This window comes from Camelina sativa, chromosome 3 (genome assembly GCF_000633955.1).
Source record: "Camelina sativa cultivar DH55 chromosome 3, Cs, whole genome shotgun sequence".
Lineage (NCBI taxonomy): Eukaryota > Viridiplantae > Streptophyta > Magnoliopsida > Brassicales > Brassicaceae > Camelina > Camelina sativa.
Window position 1 is genome coordinate 22239808 of NC_025687.1, and position 23105 is coordinate 22262912.

Genomic DNA, 23105 nt, shown 5'->3' on the forward strand with positions numbered 1-23105 from the left:
TCCAAGAAAGTGCTCGAAGAATGCATAGCTATGATGCATACTTCGACTACCTCGCAGAAAAAGACCCTGAGTTTGCAGCCAAGTTCCGGAACCCGACTAACCCAGCAGCTTCCACCAACCCGGAGGGCACCAACCCAGATGGCAACACCGGTGAAATGGTAGCAGCTGGTAGCCAAACTGGGACCAGAAACGTGATATCTCTCTCTCCATCCTTTTGATCTATGTTCTTCTTTGTTCTTTTGATCTATGTTTTCTTTTTGTCGACAATACTCAAACTAAACCTTTTGTAATATTTATGTTTTATATTATTTAGAATTTTATCTATCGAATTTCAATTTTTTTTTTTTAGAATTTAATTCTCAATTCTGATTCTAAAAATATTTTTAGAATTTAGATTTTTTTTAGAATTAACAAGAAAATATCAAATATTTATGTACTAGTATATTAAATATCAATTCTGATTTTTTTTTTTTTATTATGCACAACAATTTGCGAGGGATGAACTATGGCAATATTGAAACGTATTTGCTAGAGACGAAAATCCTCGCAAATTGCGTGATGATTGCGAGATAAGAAATCCCTAGCAATCTGCGTGACATCCGCGAGGAAGGTAGTCCCTCGCAAATTGCGAGTGGTTTGCGAGAAAAACATTCCCTCGCAATATGCGTGAGATTTGCGAGGAAAAATATTTCTCGAAAATTTGTGAGGGAATTGCGATGTTGACCAATTTGCGAGACGCGATTTGAGAGGAACTAGTGTGGCTCGCAAATCCGTTGCTAATGTCTATTTGCGAGGGATTTCCGATGTATTCTTCCATTGCAAATCGACTATTTTCTTGTAGTGAATGCATAACCCTCTTCTAAAACCATACAATCGTTTATATACAAAAATGTCTAAGAAAGTAAACCAGCTCTTCTTCTAAACCGGTTCTCTTCTCATGTGATCCACACGTGCTTGACTTCTTCTTCACTCTATACAGCTTATCATTGAATCAATGTCGCAGAGGTTTAAGTATCTTCAAGAAATAACATTCACATCATTGCGCTTACGACTTGCTAAGCAGAGCTCCCCTTGAACTGGAACAGATCATAGTGAAAGAAAAACGCTCAGAAAAAAAATCCAGCGATGACAACAAAACCATCATTTGATTGCCAACAGTGGGTGAATGAGACAGCTTGTCCATTCTTCCTATATGAGCTCGAACGTGAATACTGATTAAAAGAACATCCATATTCTGTTTTGACAAGGAGACTCAATAACAGCAAGATGATGACACAACCTTCACAAGCATAGTGAAACTATAAGGAATGAGTATCTTCAATATATCAAATGAGAGAAGTTACAGACGTATATATACTAACAGAGGGAGACTAGGGTTTATGTATTTACATAGAAGTCCTTATACTTATAAACCTATACATTTCTACTCTAATACGCCCCCTCAAGATGAAGGAAGCTTGGTGACACCAATCTTTAGACACGCTTGTTGGAACTTCGATCGTGATAATAGTTTGGTAAGAGTGTCGGCGAGCTGATCATCCATAGAGACATGGGAGACACGGAGTCGTTGTGCTTGTATTTGATCCCGGACAAAGTGATAGTCAAGACCAATATGTCTCATTCGCGAGTGGAAGACAGGGTTTGCACATAAGTAGGTGGCCCCTATGTTATCACAGTATATTACCAGAGCGGACGGAAGTTGTATTTGGAGTTCAGTGAGTAGCGAACAGAGCCATCGAACTTCCGCAGCTGTGTTGGCGACTGCTCGGTACTCAGCATCTGTAGAGGAACGGGCAACCCCTCTTTGCTTCTTGGAGGACCATGATAAAGGATTACGACCATTGTAGATTAGATATCCTTTCGTTGATACGTAGTCATCAGTATCGCCTGCCCAATCAGCATCAGAATAACCATGAAGTAGAATAGCTGAATTCGCGTGGAGGAAGATACCATGACTTGGCGTACCAACAAGGTAACTAAGGACACGTTTGGCGGCTTGCCAATGATCAGTGGTTGGCCGATGCATAAATTGAGAAAGGCGGTTAACGGCATATGATATGTTAGGTCGATTAAATGAGAGATACTGAAGACTACCAACAACCGACCTGTATTGAGAGGCATCTTGGAGTGGCGTACCCGAGGCCATGGTGAGCTTTGGTGAAGGTGGTAGAGGTGTGGGAACCGGTTTTGCCATGTGCATATTATTCTTGTGGAGGAGATCCATGATGTACTTACGGTGCATAAGGTGTAGACCGTGTGACGTCCGTGACACTTCAATGCCAGGAAAGTAATGGAGATCCGTGGGGTCTTTGGTGGAGAAGCGGCGAGAGAATGAGTCTAGGACGGATGCAACAACGAACGAGTTATTGCCAGTGACAATAATATCATCGACGTAGACCAGAACATATGTTATATTAGCACCAGAACCGCGAATAAAGAGAGACGTAACAGCAAGAGAATTGGTGAAGCCCGTGTCGAGGAAATGTTGTTTGAGAGCCATGTACCATGCGGGGAGCTTGCTTCAACCCATAGATGGTTTTCGAAGACGACACACGTGTGTAGGTCTATCTTTGTCAATGAATCCCGGTGGTTGTGACATGCGCCTACAAGAAATATGGGTTTTGAGTTTTGAGTTTATGGTTACTTTGGTTTTACGTTTTAGACTTTGAGTTTGAGTTCATGTATCCTAAAGTGATCACTCTAATTACAGCCAAGAACCTCTGATTTTTTTTAAAAAAAAATCTTGCTTTGACTTTCAATTTCCTGTTTCGGTTTCTTGTTTCATGTTTAATCCGACAACTTATCTTTAAGTTATAGGATCGAAATGTAGAAACATGATGGACAAACCAAAATTGTTCCCCTTAGCAACAAAAACATGCAATTTATCTACAACTCCAAATTGACATAACTTAACACAAGTCAATTCAAATGGGAAAATAACTTGGTACTTTCATCGTAAACTGTTGTTAGACAAGTCCTTAATATGAAATGAACTGGTTCAATGTAGCCAGTCAAGTTAAGATCCTCCAGATCACTCACTTTTTTGCTTTGAAAATGTAGAATATATATATATTCAAAAGAAAGCAGAGTATTCAAAAGAAAAAAAAAACAGAACTTTGATGCACACAATTCCTCTATCAGTCACATCCACAAATACTTGAACAAATTTTGTAACCATCAATGAACACATGAAAAACTGTTTTTAATTTTTTACATCAAATTACAAGCATTTTTAACTATTGGACATCCAAGCAAAACCCCTAAACTCTAACCATGTAGACATTACAATCTATACTAGCGAGTCTAGACATAGTATTGTATCGTAAAGAACATATCATCATCATCCATATCCACTAATCACGTGGCCATAACCCCAACTTTGGCGACATGTGCTTGTTGGACTCACACGAGTACGTCCTTACTTCTTCTCAACTTAAACCCACCCAAGACGTTTCATCTCAGCAGCTACACGTTTCAGATTGAAGCACAAACTTGTTCATCATACTTGCTCTCTCTCTCTCTCGCTATCTTCTTTATCAACCTAAACAAAACGTTTCACAAACTCGTTCAATCAGATTTCTAGATCTGTTTTCTTCAGAAATTACTGAGATTGTCAATAGAAAACTCATATGTTGCTCTCTTAGAAACTCTACACTTAAAAAGATCAAATAAAAAATGGACCCCTCAATTTGGACACAGAAACTTCTGCATCTAATTAACGTTCCCCTTGATTTCTATGATTCTATACATCAAGCTAGCAAATAAAAAACCACGGACCTGAAGTCTAGTCTTGACAAGCCAAAGAGGATTTGTGGCAATAGTAGTTGCAGCTCCAGCACCAGAACGGACGCAGAAACGGTTAGAGATACGACAATGATCCTCATTATATAATTAGGTACACCTACACTTCTCCTCGTATAAATAAAGAACCTGTACAATACTATGAAAGATATGGAAATTAAGTAAATCAAACTCCCCGCTCCGATAGATCATGATGCAAGGTGATCAATTTAATTTTCAATATATATATTTAATTTTCTTTTCATAACAAAAACTGTTGGTTGTTGTCTCAGGTACCAGCTTGAGCTTATACCTCATATTTTTTGCCATTTTATCTGAATCTGTAGTTTCTCAAAAGATATTCGCCACCGTAACTGTGAGGAAAGACGGAAAAGGCAACTTCAGTAGGATTAGTGATGCAATAGCAGTCGCTCCTGAAAACAACAATGGAGATATCGGATATTTCCATATAGCAATAACGGAGGGAGTTTATGCGGAGTATCTGATCATCCCTTCTAACAAAGGGTATGTGATGATGACGGGGGCCGGTAAGAACCGCACAATCATCACTGGGAACCGCAGCTATGTTGGCGGCTGGAGAACTATGCAATCCGCCACGTTCTGTAATCTAAAATCCTCTTCTTCTTTTTTCTCCTTTCTATTTTCTTCTTATAAAATCTCTTTTTAGGGTTTAGGGTTTGATTCTTAAAGAGTATTTATTATTTATATGGTAATATTATTTTATATAGGTTTAAAAGTTCTTGAAGTTGGGTTACAATAATAGCATAAAATTATGAATCAAGATTCTTGTTGATGACATTATAAAAATATACATACGCAAACTCATAATTAATATATAATAGTTCTTTTTTCTGATGTTGTATACAGCGGCGGTGGGAAAAAGGTTTTGCGCGCGGGATATCACATTTCGAAACACGGCGGGCGCAAACAATGCACAAGCGGTTGCTTTACTATCCATGTCAGATCGATCCGTCTTCTACCGATGCAGTTTTGAGGGCTTCCAAGACACACTCTACGTTCACTCCAACTTCCAATTTTACCGCGACTGTGACGTTTACGGGACCGTCGATTTCATCTTTGGAAACCGCAGCCGTCATTTTTCAGAATTGCAATATCTACGTACGGCGTACTCCTACAGTCCTACTGGCACCAATACAGTCACTGCTCAACCCAAATCAAACCTCGGGAGTCATCATCCACAATTCGCGTGTCACTGCTGCTACGGATCTTCTACCGGTTTTGGGATCCACCAAAACGTATTTGGGTCGACCATGGGACAAATACTCGACGACGGTTTTCATGAAGACATATCTCGACATTCTTATTGATCCACGTGGCTGGCTTGAATGTAATCATACTACCGATGTCAGCACTTTGTTCTATGCGGAGTTTCAGAACAACGGTCCAGGTGCTTCAACATCAGGTTGAGTCACATGGCCTGGGTTTCGGATCCTTCATTCTGCTTCAGAGGCTTCAAGGTTTACCGTTGCTACTTTCCTTGCTGGCAGCTCCTGGATTCCACCCGGTGTGCCATTTACTTCTGGTCTCTGAGTTAATATATATAATATATTGCATAGACTTCACTATAAATGTAACTTGTTCTAAAAATTCGGACAACTGGAGATAATTGACTTTATATTTTTGTTTGAAAGACTGAAAATGTGGACATCTCAAATCTTATGAATCTCCCATGGATATACAGATCCAAACTATATTTTCTTTCCCCCAAAAATCTGATGATCACATAGTGGCTCGAGTAGGTTAGACTTTTAGCACTCTTTTTATGGACTAATAATACTTGAGATGTTACAATTGTGATTAGAAAGAGTAGAGGTAGACGAGAAGAGGATGGAATAAGTTGATCGGTTTCTTCGCCACAAGCAATTCCTTCCCACCTTGTCATCGTGGTTACAATTTTTTCCTATAGAAATCAGAGTCAGCTTTCTTTCCGCTCCATGTCCCACGCTATCTACCTTCTTTCTGCGCGTATACATACCAGAGAATATTCATTAGCCAAAGGAGATGATCATAAAACCAGCCCTTACTTCCACAAGATCAAAAGAGCTAAAAGGTAGTATGGATACTGAATATGTTAGATGTGAACAAATCAAAACAGAGGCAAGGAATGTTATTGTCCAATAGTTTCACAACTATCATTGAGAAACTGAAGCAATGAGAAAAACCAAAAAAAACCAGGAGTGTGTTTTGTCTGGAATACGACACAAAGGAAGCTGAAGCAATGAGGAAAACCAAAAGAGGAAGTTACCTAGTTTGGTACAAAGAAGAACTATTGGGACACCAGGGACATAGTGCTTCAGCTGAAGGATACACTGCAAACAGAAGATAAAGCAGCAAACATCACAACGAGATACCATCTTTAGTATTTTTACAAAAGTTTTTAGTAAACTTCATTTCAAGACGCACTTTCTTGGACACATTCTCATAACTAGCCTTACTGATAGGAGGGAATGCTAAGATGAAAACGTCAGCACCACGGTAACTCGTAGGTCTCAATCTGTTATAATCATCCTGCCCTGTTTACAGCAAAACCCAAAGTTTCATTAAAAAAAAAGCATAGCTGCTACTGCTACTACAACTACTACTACTACGTAAGAAGATCCCCAATATCCCACAATCCTAGTTGACAAGTGCTAAAGTAATAGATAACAGTGGATACATAATCCTGTTCCACGGTAAGTCTCGCAAGATTCAATGAGATACAAGCTTCACAAATCCTCACAACAGTTCAAATTCATTCATAATATATGGCCACAAAATTAAATCACATAACAAAACCAAACAAATCAACAATTTGTGTTGATGTCCAAATCGGTCCAATTAAAATGTTTTAATTCGGTGTTTAGAGGGTCGAAGTTCTCTTTTATATATGAAAAAGTCGGGCTACAATTGGTAACTACGAGCTACAAAACGACGAGAAGGAAACAATTGTCAAGCTGAGAGCTCGTCCAATCGATACTGCGAGAACCTGTTCTCTTGTACGCCGTACGCCGTACGCCGTACATTCACTATTTAGAGATTACTGTGTCGGTTCGTCATCTGAAAAGACCAAAATACCCTGCTCGGCCTAATAATCCTTTTGGGCCTTTTCTGGACTGGGCCTATTCTTGGGGTGAAATCCACCCCTAACAGTATTCCATCCCATCTTCAGTTCGTAGTAATGCGGAGAACTCTGTGTCCTCCAATGATTCCCCGGCTGTCGCATAAGCTTCGAACCTTTGTTTCTGACGACAAGCTGATCCGAAGTCGGTAAATGATGGCATTTGAAGGGTTCGCGGACAAACATTGGGAAATTAGACAGTCGCGCGTGGGCTTTCCTGTTTCCCGAAAAACGCAGTCGCATCGTCACGCGTTTATCTTGACGCGTGTGACATCCGAAAGTTGTAACATCGCTTCAATCCTCGAGTTGTAATGATGATTTCTTCGGGAATCTTCCTTTCAACCCGATAAATACTCGCCCCTTCCTCATTTTAGCTTCATTCCTCTCTATCAATCGTTTCCTCAGCTCGTCGTCCCAGGTACTCTCTTCCCTCGTTTTCTAGCTCGTCTATATATTGTTTTTCTTGAGACTATATGGCCTCCCCTCGGTCCACTTCGTCTGATTCTTCGGCGGCGAGCCACCTTCGTCAGAATACTTCGCCTGATTCTAGTGGTTCAACTAGATCGGATCGTCGTATGGCGAGGTCTCCGACGAGTAGCGACGTTTCTTATGGATCGTCGTCTGATTCCGACGAAACCAATTTGGCCGAACTCCAACGTCGCATCTTCTCCAACGCGGCGGTTCCGAGCTCGTTAGCCCTTCCATGTCAAATCCCTTCTCTTGTCGACGAGGATTTTGACGAGCCGATCGTTCCGGCGAATCGCATCATCAGGCACCGATCTCCTCCGTCGGTTGCCGACCCTTCTGGAACCAGAGCGTATGCCCTCTCCTTCGTTCCCCGATCTTCCTCTAAGCGTGAATCGGCTCATGTGTCGGTTCAGATCAGTGAAATCCCGACCGATCCCGTTATTATTATCCCCGAGCGCGATCAGCGTCCTTGGGATGTTCCCGAAGGGTTCATCTGTCTCTCGGAGAAACTCTTCACCGAGTGTGGGGTTACTTTTCCCCTTCCCTCTTTTTTAATGTCGTATTTTGCTAAGCGCAAAATGGCAATTTCTCAGTTCGCTCCGGTTACGTTCCGGAAGGCGGTCGGTATCTCGATCTTGGCGAAGAGAGCGGGGATTCAGCTTTCGGTCGATCATTTTGAAGAACTTACCCGTCTAACAGCGTCTGACAGAAAAAAGAAACCTGGAGTTTATTATGTCAGTTCGCTACCGTCAAGCGTCTGGTCCACTTGCGCCCTCTCCACCTTCTCGCCCTGAGGTCCAACCCGAGACTCGTCCTTCCTGGGTCGACTCGTCACGAAGATCTCCTCCGGCTTCTCGCGATTCACGTGCGGCTGAGATTCGAGCTGGCAAAAAACGGCGTCGTGTTCGTCTCCCCTCCCATCAAATCTCTTAGCTCTTCCCGCTGGAGCTGATTCCCAAGGGAAAAAGCCTGCGGGCGACTCCAGTCGTCGGAGGGAGCATTCCTCGAATCCTTCGCAGAAGAGGACAAATCGATCGGACCCGTCGAAGCGGCAGAAGACCGTGGACTATCGGTGGGATTTCTCTCATACTTCGGCGACCCGAGCTTTCCCAAACGACTCAGAGGCATGCACCCAGTTGTTTCGCAAGCTCCATTTTGGGTCAGGTCGTCTAATGCCGATCGAGAGGATGAAGGAGGGCGATAAGATCATCGATCTGGCGAATACCGCCTTCGAGGTTCGTAGTTCGTCAATTGATTTTTTTTTAAATTCCTATTCCTGATTCGTGGTCGTTTCAGCTCATAGGTCGCATGAACCGTCTCGCTTCTGGCTCCGAGAGGCGTGTTTACGATCTGGAGTCTGCTGCTTCTTCGACGCCTTCAGGTCCCTCGGTCGAGCAATTCAAGAAGCTCGAAGCTCAGCTCGAAGAGGCGGTTCATTCGAACCAGATGCTGAGCGGGAAGAACCAGACGCTAATTCTGGGCAGGCTGCCCTCGTGTCGAAGCTCAACATGGCAGAAGCATCTTGTGCCCAATTTCGGATCGCGCTGGACTCCGAGACGATGAGGCTTAGGGCTCGTCGTCGTGGGTTCAGTCGGTATCAAAAGATGGCTGCTTATCGTAGGGTTGCTGACCGTGCCCAGAATATTTTGGATCGTCACAAGACTCAAGCAGAGGCTATTGAAGCATCTTGCCCAAAGTTGCTCAAGTACAACCAGGCCTTGGGGAATTTGCACATGCTCGAGGCTTTGGTTGCCGATGGCCAGATCTCTCTTATGGCTGATGGAGTACAGGAGAGGGTTGCTGCTGAGGTGGTTGGGCTAAAGGAGGAAATCCTCAAGATTGACATCCCGGATCTTAATCCCAGGGATTTCGACATTTCCTCCGTTTTTGCCGATCCTTTCCCTGATCCCCTCGAATGGGTTCCTTCCCCAGGTGTCGCAGATGAGTATGGTTCGGAGTCTGAAGGGGGCGCGGGTAATAGGTCGGAACGTGCGTCCAGTGAGGAAGCCGAGGAAGAAGATACCAATCCTGCTACACCAGGTCACTCGGCGGCTGATCATACTCTTCTCGCGCCGAACGATTCGACTGCCGCTCCATCAGTTGAACCCAATGTCCCAGAGGTCGGTGTTAGTTCTCCTATGGATGGTCTTGTCGCCCCTTGACGAGTGATTTTTTTTACTTATCCCCGTGATGTAGCGGATGTTGGGCCGTTATGGCATTGTGTTTTGTTGTTGGAACTTATTTCCGTTTTTTTGACAATCTTCTTTTACTTTGGATTCCTTGATTTTGCTTAACTCGTATCGTTAAATTTCTTTGAAAATTTCTCGACGCTATTTCTTCTCTTCTTTAAACGTACGAGCTTCTTCTTGGGATCGACCGAGGGCGTTGCGTCATTTGCAACAACAAGGTCGGTGTCATTGGAAGAGAGCTCGTGAATATCCCACTGTAGGTCGTAATACGTCGTAAGTTCGACACGCGACACGCGACTGGTTGGCGTTTCCTAAGTCACGAGTGGCGACTCGGATATTTCTCGTTCGAGTGTGTTGTACAGGCTATACGAGTAACAAACTCGGTTTTATCATATAAGTGCGACACGCGATGGCCGACTTACCCATGAATTTGTGAGTAGCGACTCGGCTTGAATTATATAGATGCGACAAGCTGTGGTCGGCTTGTTCTCTTATTAAGAGTAGCGAACTCGTGTTTTTATATATAGGTGCGACACGCGATGGTCGGCTTGCCCATGAATTTGCGAGTAGCGACTCGGCTTGAATTATACAAATGCGACACGTTGTGGTCGGCTTGTTCTCTTATTACGAGTAGCGAACTCGGTTTTTTATATGTAGGTGCGACACGAAATGGTCGGCTTGCCCATGAATTTGCGAGTAGCGACTCGGCTTGAATTATAGAAATGCGACACGTTGTGGTCGACTTGTTCTCTTATTACGAGTAGCGAACTCGGTTTTATTATATAGGTGCGACATGCGATGGTCGGCTTGCCCATGAAATTGCGAGTAGCGACTCGGCTTGATTATATAGGTGTGACACGCGATGGTCGGCTTGCCCATGAAATTGCGAGTAGCGACTCTGCTTGATTATATAGGTGCGACACGCGATGGTCAGCTTACCCATGAAATTGCGAGTAGCGGCTCGGCTTAAATTATCTAGATGCGACACGCGGTGGTCGGCTTGCTCATGATTCTGCGAGTAATGACTCGGTTTAATTATATAGACGCGATACGCGTAAGTTTGGACCCCCCCCCTTTTTTTTTTGCATGTGATGTATTGGGGTCGGTTCCCGTTTTGAACTATTTGTCGGGTTGGGGTTATATAGACGCGATACGCGTAAGTTTAGATAACGTGCTATTGTTTTTTTTAAATAGTAATAGTAGCGCTTTAGATGCATGGCGTTCCAGGAGCAGGGCACTGGCTCGCCGCTCATTGTAAGGAGCTCGTAAACACCGGGGTAGACAACTTTGGACACCTGGTACGGACCTTCCCAATTGGCTCCCATTTTTCCAGCATTTGGCTCGGCAGTGTTCTCGAAGACTTTTCGCAAGATAAGATCTCCCTCGTCGAAGTGCCGATTGTGGACTTTCTTGTTGTAGTACTTGGCGGCTGCGAGTTGGTAGTTTTGTATTCGTAGAAGTGCCTTCTCGCGTTCTTCTTCCAGCTCGTCTAGCCTGTCCAGAATCATCTGGCTGTTGAGTGCTGTGTCTTGGACGATCATTGTTCGGCGAAGGCTTGTACTGCCGACCTCAGCTGGTGCCATTGCTTCCATTTCGTAGGCTAAGGAAAACGGGGTATGGTTCGTAGCTTGTCGTGGGGTTGTACGATAAGACCAGAGCACTCCGTCGAGTTCGTCGCCCCAAGCGCCTTTCTTGGCGTCCATCCTCTTTTTGAGGCCGTCGAGTATGGTTTTATTTGTCGCTTCGGCTTGCCCATTTCCTTGCGGGTATCTCGGCGTTGATTTCCTTAACGTGATTCTCCACTTTGCACAGAAGTCTTCGAATTGCAAAGAAATGAATTGCAAGCCGTTACCGGCGACTATTTCATAAGGTAGGCCATGGCGGCATATGATATATTTCCATACAAAAAGCTGAACGTCTTTCGCCTTGATGTTGGCATAGGAGTCGGCTACGACCCACTTAGTGAAGTAATCGGTGAGGACGAGGATATAACGATTCTTTCTCGACGCGGGTAGCGGGCCGATAATATCCATTGCCCAGCGCATAAATGGGTATGGAGCTACGCCAGCTCGTAGAAGCTCGGTCGGTTGGTGGATGATGGCTGCGTGACGTTGACATTTCTCGCATTTGGCCACGAATCTTTCGCAGTTGGAGATCATTGTTGGCCAGTAATGGTCGTGCTTCTTGATTCGTAGTGCGAGGGCTCGTCCACCGGAGTGGTTACCTCCTGCCCCTTCATGGGTTTCCATCATGACTCGTTCTGTATCGTCGTCGTGCAGGCACAACAATAAGGCTCTGGAGACAGTCCACCGAAGCAGGTGCTCTTTCATCAGAGTGTAATGGGCAGCTTTTGTTTTCAATCGTCGTTTAGCCCATTTGTCTGTCGGTACGTCGCCATCTGCAAGATAGGCGCGTATTTCGACTCGCCNAGGAGCTCGTAAACACCGGGGTAGACAACTTTGGACACCTGGTACGGACCTTCCCAATTGGCTCCCATTTTTCCAGCATTTGGCTCGGCAGTGTTCTCGAAGACTTTTCGCAAGATAAGATCTCCCTCGTCGAAGTGCCGATTGTGGACTTTCTTGTTGTAGTACTTGGCGGCTGCGAGTTGGTAGTTTTGTATTCGTAGAAGTGCCTTCTCGCGTTCTTCTTCCAGCTCGTCTAGCCTGTCCAGAATCATCTGGCTGTTGAGTGCTGTGTCTTGGACGATCATTGTTCGGCGAAGGCTTGTACTGCCGACCTCAGCTGGTGCCATTGCTTCCATTTCGTAGGCTAAGGAAAACGGGGTATGGTTCGTAGCTTGTCGTGGGGTTGTACGATAAGACCAGAGCACTCCGTCGAGTTCGTCGCCCCAAGCGCCTTTCTTGGCGTCCATCCTCTTTTTGAGGCCGTCGAGTATGGTTTTATTTGTCGCTTCGGCTTGCCCATTTCCTTGCGGGTATCTCGGCGTTGATTTCCTTAACGTGATTCTCCACTTTGCACAGAAGTCTTCGAATTGCAAAGAAATGAATTGCAAGCCGTTACCGGCGACTATTTCATAAGGTAGGCCATGGCGGCATATGATATATTTCCATACAAAAAGCTGAACGTCTTTCGCCTTGATGTTGGCATAGGAGTCGGCTACGACCCACTTAGTGAAGTAATCGGTGAGGACGAGGATATAACGATTCTTTCTCGACGCGGGTAGCGGGCCGATAATATCCATTGCCCAGCGCATAAATGGGTATGGAGCTACGCCAGCTCGTAGAAGCTCGGTCGGTTGGTGGATGATGGCTGCGTGACGTTGACATTTCTCGCATTTGGCCACGAATCTTTCGCAGTTGGAGATCATTGTTGGCCAGTAATGGTCGTGCTTCTTGATTCGTAGTGCGAGGGCTCGTCCACCGGAGTGGTTACCTCCTGCCCCTTCATGGGTTTCCATCATGACTCGTTCTGTATCGTCGTCGTGCAGGCACAACAATAAGGCTCTGGAGACAGTCCACCGAAGCAGGTGCTCTTTCATCAGAGTGTAATGGGCAGCTTTTGTTTTCAATCGTCGTTTAGCCCATTTGTCTGTCGGTACGTCGCCATCTGCAAGATAGGCGCGTATTTCGACTCGCCAATCTGTCTTGACATCATCAGAAGGAGGTTTGAATTGCTGTTGCGATGTGGCGACTTGCCAAGTGGGTCTGATTTCGTTTGGGAGGTGAAGGGCGAGGCAGGTTTCTGCTGGAGTGTCATCGATGCTCGGCGTATCAATGCTTTCAACTGGTATGATTCGTCACAGGTCAGGGTTTGATGTTGATGCGAGCGATGCTCGTCGAAACGTTTGGATAGAAGTCTGACGAAGGTGAGGTAGGCGGCCATTGTTTCGGTTTTGGTGTCGTATTCCCCACTGAACTGATTGGCGACGAGTTGTGAATCGCAAAAAGCCCTGATTCGCTTGATTTGCATCCCGCTGGCGAGTTTAAGTTCGGCGATTAGTGTTTCGTATTCGGCGACATTATTGGTTGCTTGGAACCGAAGTCGGAAGGATTGTTCCAGAATTTCCCCAGTCGGAGATGTTAGCCGAACACCCACATCGGAGCCTAGATAGGAGGACGCACCGTCGACATACAGTATCCACTATCCATCTGTCGGGTCGGACGGTGTAAGCTCGGCACCGTCTAAGTTTAGTTCAATTAAGAAGTCGGCGAACATCTTAACAAGTCGCTGGTAGTTGCTCCGGCGTTTTTTAGGCCGAAGAGCAATACCTTGTAACAGTAGGTCCCCCTGTCCGTGATGAATGATGTTTTTTCCTGGTCATCCTTGTGCATCAGAATTTGGTTGAACCCCGAGAAGGCGACCATAAAGGTCAGAAGTTCGTTGCCAGCGATTGCTTCGACGAGCTGATCGATCCGTGGTAGTGGGAAGCTGTCCTTTGGGCAGGCCTTGTTTAGGTCGGTAAAGTCTACGCAGATTCGCCATTTTCCGTTTTTCTTTTTGACGACCACTGGGTTGGCCAACCACTCTGGGTATTTTACTTCTACAATGGATCCTACACTGAGTAGTTTGTCGACTTCGTCATTGACTGCTTGCGATCTCTCTGGGCCTAGCTTGCGTCGTTTTTGCTTGACTGGCTTGTGCGTTGGATCGGCGTTGAGCTCGTGTGTTGTGACGGTTGGATCGATTCTTTTCATATCAGTTACAGTCCATGCGAATGTTGAGATGTTTGTCTTGAGGAAGAGGATCAGCTCGGTGCGCATGGCTTTGGTTATTTCCGTTCCGATATTCATACATTGTTTTTCGTCAGCCTCGTCGAGGCTTACCTCTTTCGTTGCGGTGACGCCCTGTTGAATCGGGGTCGGTCTTCCATCGGTAGGCGACGAGTCATCGTTGCCGACCTGCTGCTTTGGTTGCTATAACTTCTTCGCTGTACGAATTTTGTGTTCGACCAGGAAGCAAGTTCTCGCGCTCTGCTGGTAGCCGCGCAGTGTACACACACCTTTTGGGGTTGGGAATTTCACCCACTGATGGTACGTAGACGGGACTGCCCTCATCTTGTGGAGCCATGGTGTTCCGAGAATGACATTGTAGATGGTAGGCCTGTCGATGATGGCGAACTGGGAATATCTTGCCATTCCTCCGACAAAGATCGACAGGTAGATAGTACTGACCGACATGAGATGATCTCTGTCGAAACAGGTCAGAGAGTTGCACTCTGGCCTGATTTCGCTCTCGCCGATCTCCATTTGTGCCAGGACGTTTCTGAAGATCACATTTACCGAGCTTCCGGTATCAATCAAGATCCTCGTAACCTCACTTTCTCCGATCAATAGTTCGACGACTAGTGGGTCGTTATGCGGGAAATCTAAGTCTTCCAGGTCGCTGTAGTCGAAAGTTATCGTTGTGTTCTCGGAACTGACCTTCGACGGCCAAGACTTTTTCATTTCGGCTTTCTTGGTGTAATCTCTTAATGACATGACCGAATCGTTGCATCCTACTAGTCCGCCCATGATCATGTTTATCCGTCTCATTACCGGGGGACGGTGGTCGGTCTGATGATCTGTGCGCTGTCGTTTTTCATGATCGTCATTATTTAGCGCCTCTGCTTCGTCACGGTTCTGGTCGGCGAGTGCTTTGGAATCTTTTACAAACTTCCGGTCAATACTTTCAGCTCGCTTGGAATCAGCTTTTCCGGGTCGGGTCGTCTTGCTTCTGTCATACTCGACAATTATTGCTCCCTTTTTGTACCACTCCATCAGGATTGTTTGGAGGTAACGGCACTCCTAGGTTGAATGTGTGGTACTCTGATGGAAGTCGCAGTATTGAGCTGCGCTGCTCTCACCTCCTTCCTTTCTGATGTACTTATTTTCACCGATCGCGAAGGTTCGACGAGTTCGGTCTGGGTTTCGGGAGAAGTTCTGGCACGGCTCAACGTGTTCGACCTTTGGAGTTGTGACTGTTGGTGGCTTGGCTGCGACGCTTGTTTCTTAGCGTTGACCACCTTTTCTTCTTCGACTTCTATGTGCTTCGCAGCTCGTAGTAGCGCGTCGGCTATGGTTTCTACATGGGTCAAGGACAGCTCTTCTTTAAACCGAGATTCGTACCACAGCGCGTTTTTGAGTGCAACGATAGCTGCGGCGTCTGGAATTGAGACGTTAACGACTTCTTTAACACGTCCGATGAAAGATCGAAGTGATTCGTTTCGCCCTTGAGTTAGTGCGTACAGATCGGCATGGGAGTTCTTGTTTTCCATCAAAACGGAAAACTGCTTTAAAAAATCGGTTATCAGTTCCTTGATACTATCAATCGATCTGGATGGGAGCCGCGAAAACCAACTCAAAGCTGCTCTGGTCAAGTGCTCGGCGAAGACTTGGCATGCTCCAGCATCGTATTCTGTTGGGCTGAACTACAGGAGGCCGAGTGCTACCCCGAAAGTGAGCAGAAAGTCTTGTGGGTCGGCTGTCCCGTCGTAGTAACCCAGCCTTGGCTTGACCGCTCGCTTTACTGGTGTGGTTGCAAGCCTTATCGAGAATGGGGTTCGTTGAGTTGCCTCGAGCATGAGATCTGCGTCTGGTGCTCTACTCGTCGCTTTATGAAATATAGTCTCCATCTCTTGCATCTTTTCCCTAATTTGCTTCAGCTCGACATCCTTGGCGTTGTCGCTCTGTTCAACGTTACTCGGGTCCGCCAGTTCCCGCATACGGCCTTGGCATCATTCCTGCCGAGAAAAGATTCGTCGAACCTTGTCTGACGGCCTGGAGATGGTTGATTTCCTCCTGGGATCCTACCTGTGTTGCGGTAATGCGTCTAATCGAGTATTGGTTCGTTGTTCCTGTTGGTCGAGGCGTGCTAAGATCCCGCGGAATAGCTCGTCTATGCTGGAGACGGGCTGGCTATTGATCAGGGTGAGTTGCGATGGGTTCAGAGTCGGTTTTGTGATTGTCGGGCTCGCTAGATTTCTTGCGATGACGAACGCTTCCGGACTCTCCACTGTAGCAGCCTTTCTTGGAGCGTCCGGGGTTGGAAGGACCGCCTGTCCTACTTGATCCGCTGCCGGGGTTGTTGTTCCCCCTGACGATCCGGCTTCCTTGCTTCCTTCCTTTGTGGCTATGGTCATCTCGCATATCTGTTGTAGGTTTGTTCTTCAAACTTTCAAAGAGAATCTCGACTTGGTTCCCCCTACCTGGCGCGCCAAATTGTTGATGTCCAAATCGGTCCAATTAAAATGTTTTAATTCGGTGTTTAGAGGGTCGAAGTTCTCTTTTATATATGAAAAAGTCGGGCTACAATTGGTAACTACGAGCTACAAAACGACGAGAAGGAAACAATTGTCAAGCTGAGAGCTCGTCCAATCGATACTGCGATAACCTGTTCTCTTGTACGAATTCCCTCTCCGTTTTCTGTGTCCCCTCGCTGTACGCCGTACATTCACTATTTATAGATTACTGTGTCGGTTCGTCATCTGAAAAGACCAAAATACCCTGCTCGGCCTATTAATCCTTTTGGGCCTTTTCTGGACTGGGCCTGTTGTTGGGGTGAAATCCACCCCTAACAATTTGCATACATTGCCTTCGGCTTCTCTTCTCCTCCACCAAAACTAGGTAGATAGGAAGCTATTGATCACACAAACATAATTCAAAAAAAAAAACAGCAAACCACAAATCTAGAAAACCTTAAAATCGAAACCCAAAACTGAAACTGGAATACCTTTGAGTGGAATGTTCACTGAGCTCTTCCTCTAAAACAGAAAAATAATCGACCAAATTATGTAAATCAAAACCTTAATATAAAAATGTGCAAATAACGAAAACCCAAACACCAATTTCACCTTATCTGTCAAATTCGACCTAAACAATTTGATTTACACAGATGAAAATTAAGAAGAGGGAACGAGATTGAGAGTGGGAGAACGAGACAGAGACCGAAGAACAAGACAGAGATTGAGAAGGAAATATAACAGAGATTGATAAAAGGAACGAGACTAAGATTGATAGATCGAGATAGAGACTGAGGATTTAGGGCAACTCCATTGGTTGAATCTTATAGCTAAAAACTTTAATTTTGAATAAAAGTGAACAAAAGTGAAGTTAACAACTTTTTCAAAAACTTTCTATTTTTATGGGTTCAGTGGTAGTACCTAAAATTAGGCATGTCAATTAGGGCTTTACGGGTTTTGGGTCGGGCCGGGCCGGGCCAGCCCGATTGACACTCCTACCTAAAATTGGGGTTCTTAATTTTAAATTTTTTTTTGGAAATTATTTTAGTATAATAAATTTTGTTTAATATCTTTAATATTATATATTTATAAAAACTTGAAAATGAATATATTTCATAAGATTTTAAACAAACAAGTCTAGGAGCAAGAAAAAAGATTAATTGTAATTGTAAGGAGCAAGAAAAAATCAGCAAGGAGCAAGAAAAAATCAAACAAGTCAAGAGAGATGGGCAGAGCAATTACTTAACCCTTGTGCCTTGGCTATTACGTCAAGGAACTCATCAAGGGTTCAACAATACCTTTGAGTTCTCTCTGAACTTGCTTCTTCTTCTGGCGATGCTAATCGTCGACTTGGACATAGACCACCATCAATCAATGAGGTTAAATCACAATGACACAATGGAGACACCAAACCTCTGGCTGCATATTCTGTGCATCTCGCCGGAAGACAAAAACTAAAGCTCGAACTATAATGAAAAACAAGAGGAAATCAACAAAAAAGATACCCAGATAAACATAAAAAAAATAGTAACAAGAGAGACAAGAAAACCCACCTCCGTTCACTAGGAAATTGAGAAAATGAAAGACCTTTTGTGTAGTCCAGCCATATTCAGGAACCCTCAATTGTATTCTTACCAATTGGAACCTAGAAGGCTAGAACAAAAAAAAATGAAAACTTTCAATCAATGTTAGGGCTTTTCTTAACCAGCCCGCAACACATTCAACCTGGAATCCCTAACTTTTCAATTTTCTGATCAACCCTTTTTCCCAAATTCCAATCTCAAACCGAACATTTCAAAAAAACGAGAAGAGGACAAAAGTAACGGGTACCACAACAATGACGGAAACAATCCCATAAAGAACAGCGAGGATATGAAAGATACGATCTTGCCACACCGGAGATTCGTTCACGTCCGACCACCAATTCTTAGCCTCTTTCAGATTAAGCGCTACGATTGCCGCCGCCGAAGAAGACGACAAAATCCCCGACGAAGATGACATCATTTCCAAGACGCCGCTTCTCATCTCCGGCAAATAAAACACACACACAAAATTCCAGATTCCTTGTAGATTGAAAACTCCACGATTAGAGAATCGATCGAACCACACTTCGCCAAATAGAGAGAGACGAAGAAAGGAAGTCGGGAAAAGAGCAAGAGGGTAGAAGCAAAAAAAAAACTTATTATTTTCCTATCCAATCAAAAGGTGACACGCACAGGGTCCTTAATCGGTTGTTAGCATTTTGTTTCACTTCAACATATAACTAGAATTAGACCCGCACGGGAATATTCATTTATTTAAATATGATTTATAGTAAAAATTAGAATTTACATAAAGTATTATAGAAGATTGTATTTGTAAAAATAATCACTCATAACATATGTTTTGACGGACCAACCTGTAAAAGATTGTATTAGTGTAAAAATATATATTTATAATAATATGCATTTACATTTATATTTGACAAAACCAATCTGTAAAATATTACATTTGTAAAAAATAGACAATCACGATGTACTCTTTTACAAAACAACCTATAAAATATTGCATTTGTATATATATTTGTAAGAAATACACATTCACGGTGTATATTTTAACAGACCATCCCACTAAAAGATTGTGTGCATAAAAATATGAGTTTGCAGAAGATACACAGTCACAATATATTTTGACAAACCAACCCTTAAAGAATTGTATTTATAAAAATATCAATCCTAACCTAAATATGTAAACAATTAATATAAACTCTACCGTATTATTGTGAGTTTTGCAAACCAACCCGTGCACTTTTGTAAAAGAGAATCCGATATTCTAAATCCTATATGTATATATTATATTGTTAGATTTGATTATATTTTTGAAAATATGATATTGAGAAGTAAATTTTTAGGATATTATAGATATTGTAAATCCTTATAATATAGGATTATGATACATCAGAATTTTCAATCCAAAAAATATATCAACTTATATTTTCGGATCATTTTTTAATAATGTAGTGTTATTACATATATTTGGTCATTGTTTGTTCTTAAAGTAATATATATTACAAAGCCTATATATTATATAATCCAAATGAGGTAATTTTTTTACTTTAAATGATTCCATAAACCGTATAGTTTTCAAATGTTAATACAAATAATATAAAATATTATGATTAATAAGTGAATGCGATTGGAAGGCTGTTTTTTTTTGGCAAAATATGTACAAACATAAATAATGTGTTTAATTCCTTAATTTTAATGGTCAAAAACAAAAAAAAAAAAGCCAAGGAAAAAAATATTAAAAAACTATAGAAAAATATAATATCAGTTTGAATTCATGCTTGCCCATCGTTTTGATACATATGGAACGTATTGATTATCTCCTCTTGTATATGATGTTGAATCGAAAAATATAATATCGGCTGGATTCATGCTTGCCAATTTTTTATTCAAGTAATAAAATGGTGGCAAAAAGTTAAAATGCGAAACAAAGAAATATTCAATATTTATCCATCTCTAAGAACATATAATCATGATCATGAATCTCATTCATCTTAGCAAGAGAAAATTATATACATTGATAAAAGGACAAAAAGATTCATCTTAAATATTTGTTATCAGTTTAAACTTGAAAATTTAGTTAAAAAAGAGTATGAGAATACTAACCATAGGAAGAAAAAAATCAGGCAAAAAATTAAAGCATAATTTCTTGAACATGGCAATCATTATTGATCTGTTTGCGTTTTTTTGAATTAGCTGCAAAACAAATTACATAATTAGTATACTCAGAAACAAACGACATGAAATATGAATGTTCTTATAACAAAAAATAAACAATGACACATTTGTTTGGCTTGATAATGAGATGTTCTGTACAAAGGTTTTCATAAGAAACAACGGAGATGTGTGATATTTAGTTTGCCAATAAGATTATATATATAGAGGTCATAGACAATTAGGTTAGTTTTGATTTCGAATCAAAAACATTTTTGTGAGCAATTCATATTTATTATCATTGGCTATAATTAAGAAACACATTAAATTATAATATATGTTTAATATTGTGTATTAATTGTTTAAATTAAGTGTTTTCCCATATATAGTAATTCGAATTTATAAGCATAGTTTGTTTAGAAAATTTTAAAAATCTGAAATAAATGATGATTTGGTAATTTAAATTTTGATTATCGTTTCCACAGGTATCTCAAATAATATAACCAATAAATATGTTTATATTATATATACAATTTCGAATTGAATAGCTTGATTTTTATGGTAATAACTTTAAACGGTTTCCATAAATATTAGCTAATTATTATTGTCTAAAACTTAATTCCTTTTTTAAAATTAATTATTGTTTTTGATTTTCGGGTTTATATCCATACCCAACAAATGATCCGATTTCCAAGTATCCATAGGTTTAATTTCAGGTTTTTTTTTAATTTTTGACCCAACCCGAATTCAATTTTGTACTTCTCTTTTACTATTATAGGGATTATTTATTTTTATTGCTAAGCAACTTTGTCATCTCCATCTAAATACCACCAATGGAGATGACCTGGAGATGAGATGGAGATTGATTTAATGTAAAAACTAATAATAATAATAATAAAAAAGGTAAAAGAAAAGGATTTTCAAATATTTTTTACTGGCATATGCTCGGTCCCATTGGCTGAAGTATTCTCTTGACATTGTTCTATTATTTTAAACCATGATTTTTGGTTTCTTTTTTTTTTTTGTCTATTATTCTATTTTGTAAAGGTCAAAAAACAGCTTTTAAACACCAGTATTTAAGAGGAATATAGAATTATGACATCTAAACAAATGCGTTAACATATTTTCTTTTTTCATTTAAATTCTGTTATGTATGATAAGACTTCGTTACGTATGTCTTAGTACATCCTACTTTCTCCAATTTTGGTTTCCGATTCTCATCAGAAAAGCTACACTGAAAAATGAAAGACTTTAATCGATTCATACAATACTATAAAAAAAATGTAAAAACTACTATCCATCATTGAATAATAAGGTGAATTAAAGAATTAAGATTTTCAAATATTTTTCAATCAATGGCATGGGTTATAGATATTATCAAATTAATTAAAGGTTCATGTTCATTGTAACTTATGAATTTATATATTGACGGTTTTAATAATAACATAGTTTGTCCTCTTGCAAACAATACAATTTAATTAAAGCAAACACATGATGATGATTCAAATTATGTTCGACGTGGTAACATGTTAGAGATAACAAGAGCAATACCACATATATTCTTAATTGCTTTGCTGTTATTCACAACGGAAGCATCTACTGATCTCAATCTCTTCACATCATCTAAACATGAATCAGCTCCATCTAATGCAGCAGAAACTTTCATGTTCATCCCCATGCCATCTCCTGAAGCCAAATGCTCATAAGCTTCCTCTAGGTTTCCAATCGCGCTCTCATATTCATCTACGCATGACCTGTAAGCTAACTTGGATCGAGGGTCGACTCCTCCATCGATAATAGATTGGAGTCTTTTCAATGTTTGTTTTGCTCTTGATTGTGTAGAATCAATTGTGGTTTTTGCCAAGGCTTCAAGATTAGGCGTGGCGAATTTCGGATTGAGGAATTTAAGACAGAAAGATGGGTTTAAGGTTTTGTCACATATTCCGCTCATTTCTGAACTTGTGATTGCGTACGAGGAATCGATCAAGAGAAGCAACATGAGAGAAGAAAAGAACGCATTGTTCCTTAGATTCGCAGCCATTCTTGTTTTCTCTTCTTCTTTTGTTTTTCTTTCAAGTTTATGATAGAAAACAATATTCAAAGCAATTGAAGTATTTTATTTATATGGAGTAATTTGCGTACAACGCATTAGTCAAAACAGAATCAAGAATAGATGTTGATATGAACGATGAAGAAAGCTTTTACCATTGTTAGAAGAATTGCAAATATAGTAAAACTTATGGTATTTATCTATCTCCATGATTTAAAAAGACAAGACTATATCATCAGTTGTATCTGTGCTTAAGTAACCATGGAGCTAATCTGATAAAGTTTGGTCTCTTAGTGAATGTATGATGCCTCTTAGTTAAGAGGTAGGTAAACTACTAATGAAAACAGAGTAATCAAAATTTATGTTTAGCGTTAACCAGAAATTAAAAGCACTAAAATGTGTTCCGAGTAAATGTTGAATATTTATTAAGGAACAGGCTTAACCCGAATCAGAAACATATGAAGAACATTAACGAATAAAAACAGTATAGTATCATCTTCTTTCGCAACTCATTCCATATCCAAGAGGAATATAAAGGACAAATTCAAGGCTAAACCACAGAAAACCGAACCAAAATCCAACCCGGTTAAGATACGATTTG

General features: G+C 41.7%; 4 protein-coding genes across 4 annotated transcripts; 1 reads left to right on the top strand and 3 right to left on the bottom strand.

The window, feature by feature from the left end:
* On the bottom strand, positions 1442–2500 carry LOC109130741 (uncharacterized mitochondrial protein AtMg00810-like). The gene has a single exon (XM_019240677.1). The coding sequence runs from the start codon at positions 2498–2500 to the stop codon at positions 1442–1444; it is 1059 nt and encodes a 352-aa protein (XP_019096222.1).
* On the top strand, positions 3992–5229 carry LOC104779204 (probable pectinesterase/pectinesterase inhibitor 17). Its single transcript, XM_010503579.1, has 3 exons — positions 3992–4001; positions 4074–4366; positions 4669–5229. The coding sequence occupies exons 1-3, from the start codon at positions 3992–3994 to the stop codon at positions 5227–5229; spliced, it is 864 nt and encodes a 287-aa protein (XP_010501881.1).
* LOC104777714 (protein TOM THREE HOMOLOG 1-like) lies at positions 17877–18907 on the bottom strand. Its single transcript, XM_010502010.2, has 3 exons — positions 18587–18907; positions 18310–18409; positions 17877–18222 (listed from the first exon to the last, which is right to left on the bottom strand). Exons 1-3 carry the CDS (start codon positions 18779–18781, stop codon positions 18137–18139), a joined length of 381 nt encoding a protein of 126 aa, XP_010500312.1. The 5' UTR covers positions 18782–18907; the 3' UTR covers positions 17877–18136.
* LOC104777715 (pectinesterase inhibitor 1-like) lies at positions 21854–22540 on the bottom strand. Its single transcript, XM_010502012.1, has one exon. The coding sequence runs from the start codon at positions 22493–22495 to the stop codon at positions 21962–21964; it is 534 nt and encodes a 177-aa protein (XP_010500314.1). The 5' UTR covers positions 22496–22540; the 3' UTR covers positions 21854–21961.